The 19,448-nt window shown below is 33.8% G+C and overlaps 1 protein-coding gene across 2 annotated transcripts in view; it reads right to left on the bottom strand.

Moving 5' to 3' along the window:
- Positions 1–19,000, bottom strand: part of LOC124507873 (cadherin-10) — a 122,494-nt gene extending 103,494 nt beyond the window's left edge. For both annotated transcript variants that reach the window (XM_047074310.1, XM_047074316.1), the window contains exon 1: positions 18,770–19,000. In XM_047074310.1, the coding sequence (XP_046930266.1) occupies positions 18,770–19,000 (231 nt within the window). The remainder of the gene's footprint in view (positions 1–18,769) is intronic.
- Positions 19,001–19,448: the final 448 nt, after the last annotated feature.

Genomic DNA, 19,448 nt, shown 5'->3' with positions numbered 1-19,448 from the left:
TATTTTACAACAAGGAGAAAAGAGTGTGAGAACTTGTCAAGGCATTAAAAAAGATGCTCACTGTGTATCAAGTTTATGATGACAAGAATGCAAGCACTATTCAAGCTACTTTTTCTTAAAATAAATACAACTCTTTAATTCTCAGGATTTCTAATCTTTTAAATTAGAGCATACTCAATAATATTAGCTTCATCTTTTTTTCATTTCCTATAAATTTATATCAAATATTAGATGAACGTTTTAAAGCTTTGACAAAAATATAGCAACTCTAAAGTAATAGAAGTGTTGTAATTTTCCTCAATGATTATTAAGATCACACTACATGGTTTCATCTTGCATAGACATTTTTATGGTCCCATACTACCATGCAAAAAAAAGGACTTTCTACATTAGTATCCTAAAGAAAACATGGACACAAGATCAACATACTTTGTGTGTGTGTGTTAAGGGACAGATAATAAATATTTTCAACTTTGAAAACCACATAGAGTACCTACACCATATTTTTCCTCTTCTTTCTCTCTCTTTTTTTAAAAAAACATAGCCTTAAAAACTTGCATAAATTAAGTTATGAGCTAAAAGACTACCACTTGGTTCAATTTATCCCTCCAACCACAGTTTACCAACCTCTGCACTAAGACAACAAAATGAAGAGTTACGGCTAATAAGCAGAAACAAAAAGTAATAATATACAATTAGAAAAATTCAATTTGTTCAAAAGGAAGTCTAAAAAGAGAAAACGGCAACAAAACCAGATGGTACAGATCGAAAACAAAGAGCAGGATGATAGACTCAAACTGAAAGATATCAATAATCATATTAAATGTAAATAATTTGAAAACCTCAATATAGAACTTAGAAGTGAAATTAATCATTTTGAACTTCTGCCAATAAAGTCTCTCCACCAGAATGAAGGATAATTGTAAAACAGGAGACTATTTTCAAGTAAATTTTTAATAGTTATTCAAACTGACCTGAGACAAAGACATAAACTTCACCCTCAATGTATTCTCATTCTCAGTCTGAAAATTTACAGCAGTCTTTTGCTACATTTCATAGTCTGCATATTTGTTAAGACTCGAGCAAACTTTACGTTGTTTTAACAAATCTTGATTGCTTATTCATTATCCTGTTGCTGGGAGTTTGAATTTTCCATTTGTTGTTTTACAAATATATTTCTATAGGGGCGCCTGGGTGGCGCAGTCGGTTAAGCGTCCGACTTCAGCCAGGTCACGATCTCGCGGTCGGTGAGTTCGAGCCCCGCGTCGGGCTCTGGGCTGATGGCTCGGAGCCTGGAGCCTGTTTCCGGTTCTGTGTCTCCCTCTCTCTCTGCCCCTCCCCCGTTCATGCTCTGTCTCTCTCTGTCCCAAAAATAAATAAACGTTGAAAAAAAAAATTTTACAAATATATTTCTATAAACATTTTTTATTTTTTTGTAGAATTAATGCTTTCTAAATTATACAAACTGGAATTATTGGGTTGAAAATATAAAAACTTGTAATTTATTATATATTGCTTAAAATATTGATTTCTGATCATTTCAATCAAATTATAGAGCTATCATTCACATGCATCTGTTTTGTATTAATCTGCCAATAATATTTTTACTTATATTTTCAACTTCATTTCTAAGATATTATCTCTCTTGTTTCTAAGGACAATTTTCACTTTTCTTTGTGATGACCTGTCGTCTCCATTTCTTTAATTATATCAGTTATAATTGAATTTAATTTCCCTATGTTGTTATCCAGTAGCTCCAATAACAAGTTAGAGTGAGGATGATTTTTCTATTACTGAGTTGTTCCTGATGTGTATTACATGTAATTTTCATGAGAGTTTCCTTCACCTTTCAGAATTTCTCTTAATTCATTGATTTTTTTTTTCCTTTTTGTTGTCAGAGCCATGTGCTTTTTTGGGATTATGATATTATTTGACTTAAACTCTGGAAGATTAAAGCTTCTCACTGTTTTCATATTTAAAAAAAAATGTCCCCTTTGAACAGTATCTTGTTTTAGTGCTGGGGCAGAAAATACAGATTAACCTGGAATATTTTATGGTACTAGAAAACAAAAAAGTGCTCAAAAAACAAAATGATGGGGTATGTCAAAGGGCACAGGAGCCAATCTGAAAGAGCTCCCAGTGGCCAAATCTGAATGAATTCAAGCAACAAATTAAGTAACATTAGCTTGTAACCAAATACATAAAAATAAATACCCACATATCTGTCTGACTATAAATAAACTATTACATAAAACAACAAGAAAGAAGAGGCACATTTCTCACACAAAACAATTTCAAATAATTTTGTAGATTCTACGTCTCAAGGATTTGGAACATAAGTGTTTGTCCCTTGAGTGTGGGCTATGCTTTAGTGACTCATTTCTAGAGTACAATATGGAAAGTGATGTTACACTGGAGATCTTAGGAAGATTTCAAATCAACATTCACATTATCAGTGATAAGTAATACTGAAAGCAAATGCCCAGGCTATGACATGATGCTGAGACTGACATTTTACCTCCGTGGTCTCGAAATCCCCAAAGCCCATAACCACAATCTACACTTGAGAAAAATATCAGGATAGTCCAAGTGACAGACATTCTACAAAATATCCGATTAGTACACCTCAAAAATGTCAAGGTCATCAACAAAAAGAAATACAAGAAACCTTCACAGGCAGAAGAGCATAAGAATATATGACAGCTAAATGCAGGATCGTCTCCTATTGGGATTCTGGAAGAGAAAATGGTCATTAGGAAAGATACAATGAAATCCTAATGAAGTATAGAGTGTAATTAATAATAACATAGGGGCTCCTGGGTGGCTCAGTGGGTTAAGCGTCTGACTTCGGCTCAGGTCACGATCTCACGGTTCATGGGTTTGAGCCCCGTGTTGGGCTCTGTGCTGACAGTTCAGACCTTGGAGACTGCTTTAGATTTTGTGTTTCCCTCTCTCTCTGCCTCTCCTGCTCTCTCTCTCTTCTCTCTCTCTCTCAAAATAAAAAAAAAAAACATTAAAAAATTAAAAAAAATAATTATACATACCATTCATTATTTGTGACAAACATATTATAGTAATTTAAAATCTTAATAATAAGGAAAACTGGGTGTGGAGTTAATAGAAACTCTCTATGCCTTTGCAACTCTTCTGTAAAAATAAAATAAATGTTAAATAAAATAGTGTATTTTAAAAAGTCTTTTTGGGACTCCTTTCTGCATTATCATTTTATTTTATTTTATTATCATTATCATTTTATTTCTTTCAAAGAAATATTTAATAGATGCAAAAAAATGCAATTTACAGAAACTAAGAAGGAAAGAGAATCTGAGTATCCTTATGACTGTTAAAGAAAATAAGTCAACAGCCCAAGTTTTCTTACAATAAAACTGCTGCATCCTAGGGTATTTTTTAGTGAATTTTTAGTGAATTTAGCTAACATTCATGAAAGCAATAATTCAATCACACACAAATTATTTAATATATGAATTGGTAACATTTTCCATTTCATTTTATGTGATTATCATAATTTTGATATCTAAATATGATAGGAATAGACCTAAAGAAATTTCACAGGGTGATATCTTGGATAAAAACACATGATTTCATAACAGTACAACTTTAAACAAAGTAAGAACAAATGGAATACAATAATAGAAAGCTATTACATCATTACCAAACATGAATTTTTTCAACTCTACAAGTTTAGTTCAAACAAGAAAAATCATTTAAGTCAATCCCTAGACTAACATACCAATGGGAAAATAAACAGTTCCATAGATACATAAATATATTTGATAACACTTCATATTCATTTATGATTTAAAAACAGAGCACATTAGGATGAAAAGGCCATTTTTAGTATAATAAAAATATTTTTTAAAACAACCCTAAGAAACTTCACAATTAATAACAAAATGTTGAACTCTTTTTAAAAAAATCATGAGCAAAATAAAGATGTTCTCTCTCAAATCATCTATTCAGTATTGCATCAGAGCTTACTTCAGTGCAGAAAGACAAGTAAAAAAAGGTGTGTTTATTTTTTCCCCTTGATCCCACTAACATTCTCTTCTGCCAGATACTGCTGCATACATTACTCCCTTCCATAGCAAGACTCTCTAAAAGTTTCTGGCATGTACTTTCTCTAATTTCTCTCCCTTCATTCCTTTTTAAATCACTGTAATAAGAATTCTGGATGACCGTATCCTTGAAAGCCAAGCATCAAGTTCACCTATAATCTCTGAGAAACTAAAGTTAGTATTCAAAAGTCCCAATATACTTGACTTTCCAGCAGCGTCTGGCACAGTTAATCCACACTCTTCTCTAAACATTTTCTTTACCTGTATTCTAAGACACTCCAGGCTCTTAATGTTCCCTGCAGTTCAAGGAATGTTTATGTTCCATTTCATTTATCATGTGTTTCATCTCTCCCCCCACATCCTCGTCTATCTCACACGTTTCAATATGCGTCTGCCCCTGAACCCGGCCCTGTGTCCTCTTCTCTCAGAACACTCAATTTCTTGATATCCTACAGTCCCGAATAAAAGTAAATCCATCTTTCCAGTTGCTTGGGCCAAATTTTTTTTTTAATGTTTATTTATTGCGAGAGAGGGAGAAGGAGAATGTGCCCTTGAGTGGGGGGAGGGGAAGAGAAAGAAGGAGAGAGAGAATCCCAAGCAGGCTCCACGCTCTCAGCACAGAGCTGGATCTCAAGAACCTCGAGATCATGACCTGAGCTGAAATCTAGAGTTGGATGCTTAACTGAGCCGCCCCGGTGCCCCTAAATTTTTTGAGTCGTACACAACAACCCCAACACTCCATGTGTACTACTGCAGAAATTTATGTTGTATCGACGTTAAAGCCAGAAGCCAGAATGAGATTTTTAAAACGTAATTCAGGTAATGCCACTCTTCTGCCAAAAATTCTACAGAACTTCTTATTTCGCTCAGAGTACAAGTCAGACTACTTAAGAGGTCCTGTCTACATACTGTTCCCTATTGCTGCTGCAACAAATTATCACAAACTCAGTGGCTCAAAACACCGCAAATTAATTGTCCTATAGTTCTGGAAGTCAGAATAAAATCCAAGTGTCAGCAGTGCTCCTCTCTTACTGGAGGCTTCAGGACCTCCTCACAGTTTCCAGATTCCAGAGGCTCTTTGCATTCATTGGCTTGCATCCCTTCCCTCCATCTTCACAGTTTATCACCCTAATCCCAAGTTCCACTGTTAGGTCCCTTTACTGACTTGCGCCCTCTTGCATCTGTCCCACGTAGGTACAGTGGGATCACCTGAATAAAGCAGGCTAATCTTCCAATTTCAGTGTCCTTTATTTCATTACAGCTGCACAGTCGTGTTTTACTATTTAAAATAACATATTCATTGGGGCGCCTGGGTGGTTCAGTTGGTAAACGTCAGGGTGTTGACTTAGGTCATGACCTTTCAGTTTTTCGGTGGGTGGTTTCGAGTCCCACATCAGGCTCTGCACTGTCAGTCACTGACAGTGCAGAGCCTGATTGGTTTTCTCTCTCTCTCCCTGTGCCCCTCCCCTGCTCACATGCTCTGTCTCTCTCTCTCTCAAAATAAATAAATAAACTTATTTTTTTTCATGTCTATCCATCTTTGAGAGAGAGACAGAGTACAAGCAGGGGAGGGGCAGAGAGACCAGGAGACACAGAATCAGATGCAGGCTGCAGGCTCTGAAATGTCAGCACAGAGCCCAACTGGGGGCCCGAACCCACAGCGGTGAGATCATGACCTGAGCTGAAGTTGGTGCCTAACCAACTCAGCCACAAATTCTGAGAATTAGGATGCGGATATCTTTGAGGGCCACTATTCTGCCTACTATTTTCTATGAGATCTGGGCGTCCCGTTACCTCTCAGACCTCCCCTTCTACCACCTGTTTATTGATTCCTTTTTTCCACACTCACTTCCTTGCTCTTCTTGGAATATTCACAAGGAACCTCCTGATTTGGAGAGTTTTCAGCATATATATATATATACACACACACACACACACATATATATATATATATATATATATATATATATATAACTTAGGTAACTAAGCAGCTATCAGTGGAATATATATATAAATATATATATTCCACTGATAGCTGCTTAGTTACCTCTTTAACTTCCTCCAAATCCTTTGCTCAAATACCACCTTATCAATGAGGAAATATCTCACCACCACCACCCACTATGTCTCATTTCCCAATATTCCTCCCCTTGTTTTTCCTTTTTTTTTCTTTTTTTTTTTTTTTTTTGAGAGAGTGAGAGAGAGAGTGGAGGAGAGGGGCAGAAGGAGAGAGAGAATCTTAAGCAGTCTCTACACTTAGCACAGAGCCTGACTGGGGGCTTAGTTCCACGACCCTGGGATCATGCCTTGAGCCAAAAATCAAGAGTTGGACACTCAACTGACTGAGCACCCCAGGCACCCCATCTCTTCTTTTCTAATAGCTCTCTTCATCTTCTGACATATTGTAATAGTAATATATTTATTATGTTTCTTTTTAATTTCCTGAATTTCCTACTAAAAACATGAGCTTCATGACATAGGATATGTTGTTAAGTTATGTGAACTAGTGAAATAACAGGTGCCTGCTCCATAACTATTATGGATTTGGAGATGAAGCAATCAATAGGAAAAAAAAAAAAAAGATGACCTAAAGAAACAATTGGTAAAATACTCGAAAAATGTTTTCACAAAAATGAAAGCTCACTGCTAATTAGGATAATGCTAAGTAAAATACCAGACTGGGGCCTGGGGGTGTTAAATAACAAAGTTGGGTATCCAAAGTAACAGAACTCTCATATACTGCTAGTGAGAATATGTATTGGTTAACATTTAGGAAGCTAATATGGAACTCTCTGGAAAAATTAAAGCTAGGCACACACTATATATATCAGCAGTTTTACTCCTAATTATATACTCTAAACTTATTCAGTATACATACGTATCAGAATGCATATTTAGATGTTCATAAGGGCATTATTAATAATAGCCAAAGCTAGGGGAAGGGACACTATTGTATATTCATTATTAATATTATCTCACTAAATCCAAACACCATCATATAAAGAAATCCTTTACAAAATGGGTTAATTTTATAAACCTATTTGAACAAAGGAAAAAAGACACAAAATAATATATGAACTATAATTATACCTGATTTCGGAAACATTAAAAAACTCTAGTATCTTGTTTAGCAAGGGCTACATACAAGTTCAAAGTATAAAGAAAAGCAAGGCATTATTAACACAACATGAAGCCTATCGACACCTTCATAAAGGAGAAATGTTGTTAACATACCCACAGAGAAAGTTTCATAAGGCTAGCAATTTTCCATTTCCATTGATTTATATTTATTCATTAAAGTGTATATACATGTTTTATTCAACTTTCAGTATGAATTACATTTGAAAATAAAAAAAAAAAACTTAAAGGTCAGTTAATAGGAAGTTAAGGGTAAAAAACCTATCCTGCCAGTATAAAAATCGTTAAAGGATATAAACACTGATTTAAAGAAATGGAAAACACTTTAATAAGCACATGAAGAAATGCTTATCATCACTTAAAATAACAGAAATATGTTTTCATTCATAAGACTGGAAGAATTAAAAGATGATGATGATATAGAGATACGATAAAATGGTGAAGAAGCACTCTCATCCACCATTGATGAACCATTTAGCAATACTAATTAAAGTATAAAATCGCTCAAGACTGCTTCAGCATCTCCACCTTTCATCTTATTCCTGAAGATATGCCAGCAGTGTGTGAAATAACAGTTCATGTTATTATTAAATTATTTTTAATAACTAAATGCTTGCAAGAGGAAAATGATAAACAAATTATGATATATCCACAGGAAACTATACAGAAACTAAATTTTTAAATAAATCCTTATTTACTGAAACTGAGAGTTCTCAAATTATATTTTTAAGTTAAAAAATGACATTATATAAGATTGCATAAAGTACATCGCCATTTATGTAAAAGCAAATCGTACATGTGTGGTTATATAGTTCTATAATGTCTCTTGAAATATATACCCACTGCCAAAAACCACCTGGTAAATGCAATTATTTCTTAGGAAGAGAACTAGGAAGGACTGAGGATCATGGTGGGAGTCTTAGTTTTAACTGCATACTCTGTCTTGCCCTTCAAATTTTATACAAAGTAAATGTATTATCAATTCCATATATAAATTAAATAATAAACACACAACAAAATAAGTTTGACGCTTCTATGATGTAATAGAAATATACCTGTTACCCATGCAGTTTTAGTTTTCTATTGATACCATTCTGAAAAGACAGTTAACATACTTATCATTATATTTTTTAATGTTTATTTATTTTTGAGACAGAGAGAGACAGAGCATGAGCAAGGGAGGGAGGGGCAGAAAGAGAGGGAGACACAGAATCTGAAGCAGGCTCCAGGCTCTGAGCTGCCGGCACAGAGCCTGACATGGCGCTCGAACTCGTCAACTGCGAGATCCTGACTTGAGATGAAGTCAGATGCTCAACCGACTGAGCCACCCAAGCGCCCCATCATTATACTTCTTAAATAAGAATATAATTGTTTTCAGTGAGGTAACATACAGAATATTAACAAGAATATCATTATTAATAATGGTGTAATGAGGTGTAATGTTGGCTATTATATACTCTGGAGTCATCTCTTCTGGGTTAGAACTCCAGCTCTGCAAGTTACTTGATTTGTGCCCTTAGAACACTTATTTAGACAATAAGGACATCTTTTTCTTAATTATAAATGAGAGATAATAATAAAAATATCTTATGAGGTTACTGTGATATTAAGTGATAATAAATAAATCAAATTTTACAGTTATTATCAGGATATATCAGTGTGTTTCAGATTATTATAAACTATATGTTATTTAATTCTCACATAAAACCATGTGTAATAATATTTACATCAATTTTTTTTTTGCTTTCAGAAGTGTGTAAGTATTAGCGGCAAGAAAAGTGTTGTTTTTTAATTGTTTTACTTCTCTTGGTGATTTACACGGCAGTATTCTTTTTGTTTAGTGATTATGATTATGTGTGGTGCTCACTGTCACCTTGATAGATATTTTCAATTCCAATTTTTAATAAGGAAAGAGAGCTCATCTGTTTTTGCACATTCACATCCTCTTTTTTCCACATCATAATGTCCTATCACTTGCTCTTCATCAGTTCAAAATATCTCTCATTCTCCACTTATTTTGTCTAATTGATAATATGCCTATGAGAAACTGCCCAACACAAAACTAACTGACTCCCATTTGCCTCAGATGATTACAGTAACTCTCTCCTTGGTCCACACTGATTTTTAAATTGTCACGCCTGTCTTTTGATTGAGTTTGCATTACACAACAAAATTAGTCACTTACTCTTTGCAGTTTTTTTTTCCCTCCCTTGTCTTCTATAATAATGCTAGTCTTGCCCTTCTTCCCCACCACCCCACCACCCCGCTTCTCCTTGGATGTTCTCTGCCTCTACCTGTATGCTATTTGATTTTTAATCAAAAGTCGTGTCCTTGATATTTGCTTTATCTATTTATTGTTTCCCTTCAGAAACTCAGACATCAAGGATGCAGAAACTGGGTCTGTTCATGATTCACAACTCTATCCTTCTGTTCTGCTAGACTCAGAATAGTCAAACACATATGTACAAACTAAATTTGTTGCTAGATTTGATGTAGGTTTGTGGCAAAATTGGTGTCAAGGAAAATTGCAAAACTCAGTGGTCTTGGAGTGTTTTTGGGTATTTAGAAGACATAATACTGAACTGAGAAGTTCACTGATGGAATTTAAGCTAAACAGCCACCAAAATAGGAAATATTCCTTTAGAAAAAGGTCTATAATAGTATATGCTCTTACTTTGTAAAATTTCATACTTCATAAAATAATTTTAGTACTGGACTGAGAGTTAACGTCTGAATTTAAAATTCTAAATTTAATACTTTTATGTAATCCATAAACACATACAGTGTAGTTTTAAATGTGAAGTTAAAGAAGTGAAAGAATTTTACTGAAAGAGGGAATCTGAAATTTACATAAAATGCCCTTTGCCTATTGTGGATTAGGGTTCTAAGGAGAGAACCAAAGGAGAGAACTATATTCCAACAGAATTAATGCTCCCTTCTCTAAATTTAGCCCATCTATATAGAAACTTACATGTTCATACTGTTCTTTATTTTTGCTTTTAGTTGCAATTATGAGAAGCCATGGGACAGTTACCCAATTAGCATCACAATAATAATAATGGCAATAGTAATAATAATATTAATAAAATATTAAGGTTAAATAATATTGTTTACTAAAAAATGTAGAAATTTAACTATGAATATTTAGGAACTCACTTCAGAACATGTATTAAAGTATTCACTCCTTTTCATGCTTTCATAAAAGGTAACTGAGAATCTGAATATATGAACATATACCAAGTGTGAAACATTGATGAGCAAACACAATAACATACATCCCACTTTTTCATTTTCTTTCCTGAAGAGAACATTATTCTTCAGTACAATGGGGACAGAATTTAATTGAATATATAATTATGTATTGTCTCCAAGAAAGAAAATGAGAGGGCTTTGGTAGAAATTCATAATACAATAATAATAATTTCCCATGCTTCATGACCATTACACATGCACCTGTTACTGATAAATTACGCTGAGATACTTTCCGCTGAGCAAATTTATGTGAGATTTAATACATTTTTTCATCTACAGAGATTTCTCCCGAGTTTTTGTTAAAAATCTACTCAATTTTCACATAATCTTCATTATAAAGTAATCATGTTTCTTAAAAGTTTATATTTGAAAAAATGATGGGTTAAATTATAGTTTTAAATTTTTATTTGAATTTGAATATTTTGAAATAATAGGTAAGTTTTCCAAAATGTATTTGGCACAGAAAAAAAAAATTTAATCATTTTTTATTGTCATCAGTCTATTATTATTTTGAATGCCCTTCTATCTACTTCCAACTATTACTAGTCTTTGTGAATTCATTGGCCTAAAATCACAGAAAAAAAAAAACTTTAGAAAATAAACCCATCATTATCTTTTTTCTAAAATATATTCCAATAAAAGTAACTTCAAGGGATGTGACATAGGGAGGTAGATTTTAAGAGGTGCTATGTGGCTAACTGAAGAAACAGGAAAAGAGAAGAGGTTTCTGTGGGGAAGGGCTAATAAATTAGTAAACATGAAACAGGAATATACAAAAGTCAGGCTGTGGTAGGAAAGAAAAGATGACAACATTCACAGCCTCTCTGGGATAGTAACTCAAGGGGAAAAAATGGGAGAATGAAAGGGTAGACTTTCCATAAATCCTTTAAGGACAATATGGGCAGTGAGTGTGGTAAATATGTTTAGGTGGGGTGCGTGTGTGTGTGTGTGTGTGTGTGTCTGTGTGTGTGTGTGTGTGTGTGAGTTGTTTCATGAAGGTTATAAAATGAAGTTGTCACACGTATTTATGAATAATCTTTTTTTTATTTTTTTAATTTTTTTAATGTTTATTTTTGAGAGAGAGACAGTGTGAGCAGGAAAGGAGCAGAGAGAGAGGGAAACACAGAATTTGAAGCAGGCTCTAGGCTCTGAGCTGTCAGCACAGAGCCCGATGTGGGGCTCAAACCCTCCAACTGTGAGATCATGACCTGAGCTGAAGTCGGACGCTTAACCAACTGAGCCACCCAGGCGCCCCTATATGAATAATCTTGATATTTGGTAGTATGTTATGCAAATAACTTCATGGAAGACTATAGAAAACATGTTATCACTAATACCAGTAAAACTTGTAAGTAAAAAGATGATTGTGGTTGTTATTTATATATGAGCATTCCATACTTAATTCCATTTATCTCGTAAATAAATGTCATTTATTTTTAACATTCAACATTTACCATTTGATGTTTTTCTTGAAAATGCTAAAAAGGACCCTATTTCCTAATATTTTAAATGAGAAAAAATATAATGCTCACACATTACATCTAAGCTCAAAACCAATTCTAAAATTTAGTAACCAAAGTACAGTAAAATCTGTATAATATGAATAACGTGCTATAATGTTAATATGTAAAATGCTTAAATCCGTGTTACCTGATCACCTAAGGTTAATATGAATTAGTATGGCTTCTCTCTGTTATAAAACTTGGATACACATTCTTTTTGACAGCCTTTGATATCTTCAAATCATCTATGCCTGGTTTTGAAGTTTCATCCTCAATGCAAATGCATCTGGAATGCAACTCAACTACCTTCCTAAATATTGCTTTGTTAAAATATAGTGAGCTTTGAGGATGCAAGCATATTTTCCCTATATAACTTCTGGCTGAAATATCATTGTATTGAAAGATATAAATATTGTATGAATTTTGAGAATTAAAAACCAAGAGGTGGTCTGCCTGGAAAACATTATCAATGTTCCGCAGGCCAGGCTTCTATTTAAAAATGCTTTTATTACCTCTTGCTTGAGGATTAGTATAAGAAGATCTTAAGCACTCTAATTCAGATTTGTCTTATTTTGTGGTCTTTGCATATCAGATAAATAATGTCCTGATCCATCCAAAAGTCCAAATGTCCCCTCATCAGGAAGGTCTAGAACCACCTAACCTAAAGGAGTCTCTGCCAATATCTGTCACATCATCCTCATTTACTTTCTTCCAGGACTTTTTCTATCTAAAATTGTCTACTGTGCTATTTGTTTCATGCCTCATTCTTTTAGTGGCTGCAATTAATAGGATTCAAATAGAAAATAACCATATACCAACACTCTGCCTGCCCCCGCCCACTAAAATCAGATCTCTATATATTAAACAGTTAAAGGGTTTTCTGTTGTTGTCATTTGTTTGTTTGTTTAATGTAGGTCTTTTTTGGTCATATTTGGATTGTTTTTAAGAAATATTCACCTGGAATTTTTAGTGTCAAGAACAGTATTATTACAGTCGTTAAAATATCCAACTCTCTGAAGATAATATTTAACATCCATTAAAATGTTTGCAATTTCTGAACTCTTATGTAGCATTTTCTCCACGTGCTCGACTCAGATCTGTTCACCCCCGGAAGACTGCAGTGGGAAGGTCAGGGCAGCTTCCTCTCTCTATCCTAGTTGGAACTACTCTTTCTCCCCTGTTACCAGGTTTGACTTGATTGTACCTACATTATTAAGGGTGAAAGGAACCTGGTCTAATATGGTGGGCACAGTTGGTATTTCTGGCATTCTGTTTAAGGTTAGGTTATTCTTTCATGGATCATGTTTTTTCAGTTTTTGGAAGATCTTTCTTCTAGAAATTTACAGTGATCACTTTTTATGAGGCATTGTACATCAAAAGAGCTCCGAAGAAATACAGATAAGTAAAAAATAAAAGCATATACCTTGGCTCTCCAATCTTGACTTTTTAATAACATTGATTTATGTGATGCAAATCCCAAAATTTCATTTCCACTTTACTTACAATTACTGCAGAAATAGAACAGGGGGATAGTTGGCACTTATTTTTTTGTTGGTGGCTCTTGGGTTCTGTGCTCTCTCAGAGATTAAAAGAGTCCCATAACTTCCTGTTAGCTTTACTTATTATTTTCTCCTTCTCTTAAAGGCAGATACTTCGTGAGCAGAGAAATTATATTTTCTCTACTATATGCTTAATAGGAGTAATTAATACCTGAGTAGTGGGTCTTCTAGATATTTACTGAAAGAATGAATGCATACTTCATTTTTAGGGGGTTTGTGGAGACCATAAGTCTACAGAAAAGGGTGATTAAGAGGCTGGAACCAAATGCATGACTTCAAGATTAGATAGGACATGAAGGAGAGGAGATCTTAAGAGAAGTCCGTTTCAGAAAGTGAATACTAATGGCAACTCTGGAAGGAAGAAATAAAATTACAAACGGGAGCAGGTTCAGAAGCAAGAACCCAAAAAGAACTAAAATAAAGATTGAGTTATTTAGGAAAATGTAAAAAAACTGGCAAACTAGGACAGTATTTCTTGATCTTAGCACACTTGATGTTTGGAACTAGAAAATTTTATGGAGGTCTGTTCTATGCATTGCGGGTTTTAGCAGTAAACTTGGATTCTGCCAACTAGATCCCAGTAGCAGCCCCTTTACTGCCACCACCTGATGGTTTTATTGTACCAAAAAATGTAGACAGTTACCCTAATTATTTTTAAAGTATTATTATATTTTCACTTCCTGGAGTGAATTGTCTTACTATGCTCACTCAAAATCAGGTTATTATTACCCAAATATGTTATTAATTTTTTGGCGTGTTAGGGGTTTTTCTCAGTATCTGGTTTTGATTAAAAGTCTAATTTTAACATGCTCTTCCCCACTTGAGAGTAATTATTATATAAAATGAATACAAAATTTTTGTAGTAAATAAAATTAGTATTTCTTTGACCACTGTTTATCTGTTACAGCTTAAACTAAATTCAAGAGTATCTAGGTTTTTTTTTGTAGTTTAAATTCATGTTAATTAATAGACAGTGTAGGATAGATAAGAGTATCTGGTTTAATGTCATTATGTATATTGTTTGAATATTTGGAACCTAGATATTTGAAATTATTTGTCCAGGGTGACTGAATCAGGCAATAAGAAACCGAGATTAAAAGGTATACTTAAATAAAAATAGTTTATAGTTATAATGATTCTCAAATCTTAAATTGGAAAAATGTAATATGTGTATAGAAAGATGCAAAATGAAAGCAACATAGTACAAAAGTAGATTACTTGAATTTCAAATATAAACCCCTTGCTATGGAAGTTAAAGTGAGGTGACATGGTGTTATCCTATAAAGGAAACTTCTTAAAGGCAAATTTTGTTATTATCTCACTGAAAAGAAAAAAATAACGACAATTATATTTTGGTTCAGGATGTATTTGATTGAATGGTTAGAGGAAAATGTGTTTTGATTATCAAGAGCTGAACAAAGAAATGCTTTGAGTGAGTTCATTATTGGCTGGCTTCGTTGTTTTTTGTTTGTTTGTTTAATTTTAGAGAGAAAGAGCCAGGACGGGGGTGGGAAGGGGTGGAGAGAGAGAGAGAGAGAGAGAGAGAGAGAGAGAGAATATTAAGCAAACTCAGTATGGAGACTGATGCAGGGCTGAATCCCACGACTCTGGGATCATGACCTGAGCCGAAATCTAGAGTCAGACGCTCAAGCAACTGAGCCACCCGAGTGCCTCTTGGCTTGGTTTCTTTTTTTTTTTTTTTTTAATTTTTTTTTTTTCCAACGTTTATTTATTTTTGGGACAGAGAGAGACAGAGCATGAACGGGGGAGGGGCAGAGAGAGAGGGAGACACAGAATGGGAAACAGGCTCCAGGCTCTGAGCCATCAGCCCAGAGCCTGACGCGGGGCTCGAACTCACGGACCGCGAGATCATGACCTGGCTGAAGTCGGACGCTTAACCGACTGCGCCACCCAGGCGCCCCTTGGCTTGGTTTCTTAATAACAGTCATGTCAATGACAATTGGGCGACTGATCTATCTCTTTTTCTCTTTCTTTCTCTCTGTTTATTTCTTCTTTTTTTTTCTAAATGGATTTTAAAATTCTCATATACTTTATAATGCAAAATATTATTAAATTAAAAATGAATATATAGTAAGATGAATATATTAAAATTAATGTGGATAAAACTAACATATACAATTACATAACATGAATATATAAATTAAACCATTCACATAATCATAGTTGATTTCATACATGAAGGAATGAAGGCTAAGAGAAGTAGGTTGATTTAACCACTATGAGAAAAATAGTAGTAGAAACAAGGTTATATCCTAAGTCTTCTGATCATTGATTACATGCTTTTCCTTCTTTTTTAAGTGTATTTATTTATTTATTTATTTATTTTTGAGAGGGAGACAGAGTGTGGGAGTGAGGAGGGACAGAGAGAGAGGGAGTAGAGAATCTCAAGCAGCTCCACACTGTCAATGCACAGCCGGACACAGGGCTGGAACCCACAAACCATGAGATCATGACCTGAGCCAAAACCAAGAGCCTGTTGCTTAACCAACTGAGCTACAGAGGCTCCACAATTATGTGATTTTCCTAAGCTTCCCTCAGCTTTTACCCAATGAGAAGCAATAGGTTTTTCCCTCTGTTTCCCTTAATCAGTAATGGGCTTTTATCTGAGAAATTATATACCAATCCATTCTTTATAGGATTTGGTTGGCAAATTGTTTGGTATTAAAAAAAAAAAAAAAAGATTCCCTCTTCACGCATGTGCTTTCAGTCTTGTCCTCACCCTATCAGTGTAATTCTCTCCATTTTCTTATTCTGAGCTTCTCAAATATTTCCCACTACAATGGGGTGTCTATCATTATCTTCCATATGTCAAGAATTAGAACATGTATTACTAATATATCTAAACCAACATAGATACATCATTAAGCATCAATGTTACATTCCTACTTTAAAGGTAGTAAAAACTGGAAGTGAAATTTCTGAAAGAAAGGATAAATATGTATTAGATTTACTGTAAGTACTTTTAGAAAGAATATTTAAGAATTTAAAATGTTTTATATCCATTGTAGTATATGTGTATTAAAATATTCTATATTGCACATTACCTTTTTGACATCTGCAAATCTGTTTATATCTAAATTAGGTTTTTAATTGTATAAGTAACTAATGCAATATAAATAATAAGTAATTAATGCAAGTACTATACTATAGAAAAGGAAAATGTTTAAATAGCTATTTCACAGGTCATGACATGAATAAATGATTCAAACTACAAAGTGGTCCTGAAATATAAACCAAAAATTAGATACTCTGGGCATTAGAAGAAAGCTTATAGCTACAGAATCTAATAAATTTCTGTTGATCTAGTAATTCAGCACATATTACATAGAAAGGAACTAGTGGACACATCCCATAAATTCCTTATGTTTGTTCTTATTGAAGAGTTTTCTGACTTGCCTTGTTCAAGCAGAGTAAATGAGAATAAAATTTGGTTTGTATATCAAGATGCATATACAAGTATTACCAGTTTTAATTACCCATAGGGATTTAAATTCTAGACTAGTCCCCCCCCCCCAAAGAACCAAGCAGGACCAGATGATTCTGGGAATTCAATCCAGTGCAACTCAGGTCAATTCAATCAATGAAATATTAAGCTCTATTCAAAGAGCCAAAGACAAAGTGAGGTGTGAAGTATAGGACTTGATCTCAAGGTGTTGACACTCTTCTGGGAGAGAACAAATGAAAGTGCATAAGAAGTCACTTGACTATCATGAGAGAGTATACAATGCAATGGTAACTTAATTTACCAACACTTATCAAATCCTTATTAAAATGGACTAGGTAAAAGAAAGCACAGGTAAATAACCCAAATAAGCTCTTTGTTCAGGAAGAACCAAAGGAAATTATTTACTGTATAGTTTCTTTGGTGTAGATTTCTGTTATTATATTTTCATGTGGTTGCTTTCATTAACTAAATGTTGCCTATCACAACAACCATAAAATGTACCTTAACCCACTGATCTTGGACACCCAATCAGATGCGACCTGTGATAAGTCTGCTACTGTGTGCTTTCTGGTAATATTGCTCAGATTGCTGCCACTTTTCCTTCTCCTTATAATTGATATAACATTTAACCTTTAATGTCATCTATGCCATATTGCCAGACATTTAAAGATGACTGAAATGATTGGAACATGAAAAAACATATCAAAGTGTTTTAAAATCAATGAAAAAATACTTTACATAACTTTTAAAAATAGTTTTTTCTTAGAGGATTAAAAATTATCAGCACATTTTAATTGTTTGGATGAAGCTATTAAAGTTTAGGTTAACGCAAAATTCTCCATCACGGTAATGTATCTATCATAACTTTATAGTGTTAACATAGGATGTATTAACATGTGATTATATTTACTTTTATCTTGCTAGTGTTTCCCTTCCTTCTTTGATATATTTCCATACTGTCCATAAAAATAATAACCATGCCTATTAACACAAAACCTTTCTTAAGACACTAACTTCTACTACATTCAGATAGTGCCAAAAAAAGAACACTCAAAATGAATAGAAGATAGTTCACACAAGCATTCATTGTTGCTTTTCATTCGACTCCCAACCACAACTAATTTTCCTCAGTTTTATAAGTGAATAGAGTAGAAACTTGTCTGTCCACATATCACAATAAGTAAACCACTTCTACCTGCTTGTCTTCTATGTATTTTCCTTTATATAAATGTGCCCACAGTGAGACTTAAGAAAAGTAAATAACACTCATATCTGAAATAAGTTTTCTTATAAAAAAGCTATTTTTTTTGGCCTTAGGTCATATTTTTAATGACATTTGCTTTCTCATTCTATAGAATATTAAATTACTTTTAAATGTCTTTTCTTCCCTGTGAAAATCAAGAGTGATGGGAACCATTGCATATGTATGTATGTATCTATCTATCTATCTAGTCATTTCAAGTAGCCAGATTGACGTATAGTTTTCTCACTATCATTGATTTCTGACTACAAATTCTAAAAGCGTGATTTTAGTACTTCTTTAATCCATGAGGAAATGGACAGAATTAATTCTATCAAGTGAATTTCTACCTTTACCATGCTGTATTTATTTATTCTGTGGTTTTTCAAATTATAATTTCTATTCCATAAACAAAAATTGCTTTATGGATATTTAGAGAATGAAATTTATAAGAATGATGATCTTGATAACCTTCAAATTTTCTTAAGACATGTAAAGAAAGATTGTAAATATTTGCCATGTCAGTGCAAACTTACCTTGCCCACGTATTGGTAATCAGATCCTGTGTATTCCTCCAGTAAGAAAAATTGATTCCACATCCACCCACGTTTTTGACGATGCAGAATTTTGCCATCACTCCTAGGTACACGTGCACCTAAAATTCTTTGCTGGGGTACAGGAGTCCTTCTGAACATTATCTCTGGAGAACAGAAATGTGGCAGGCATACCCAGAGTAGAAACAGTAGCAAAAATTGGTATATTGTCATAGTTCACTTCTTGAAAATTTCCAACGTGGATGAAGAGAAAGCAGTCCTGTTTTATTGAGTTGAATTTTACTGTGTTTCAACTGGTTTCCAACATCTCATCAATGTTTTGGACATGTTTCCAAAAGCTTCAAACAAAAAAACAAACAAATAAAAAAGAGTCAGTTGAAAACATTATGAATGTTACCTGTTACCTTAAATATGAAATTGATAAAGATTAGTAGCAAACAAAATACCTACTTTCCTGCTGTTTTATAAAATAATGATTACTTTTGGAAGATATTGCTTGTCTAGTAACATGTCAGCAATTTATGAAAAGATCATGGTAAATAATGTCTTTCAGACAAATTTTAAGGAAGGGGCATATTAAGCTTTGTTTCTTTTTTCTTTTGTGATTATAACAGTTTTCAGGAATTATGATCCCTATATGGAGTAGGGATGAAGTTAATTT

This window comes from Lynx rufus, unplaced genomic scaffold (assembly GCF_022079265.1).
Source record: "Lynx rufus isolate CCGP_SWC_20201006 ecotype Redwood Valley unplaced genomic scaffold, mLynRuf1.p SCAF_1, whole genome shotgun sequence".
Taxonomy (NCBI): domain Eukaryota; kingdom Metazoa; phylum Chordata; class Mammalia; order Carnivora; family Felidae; genus Lynx; species Lynx rufus.
Note: the sequence above shows the minus strand (reverse complement) of the source record. Positions and strands in the feature narration are given on the sequence as shown.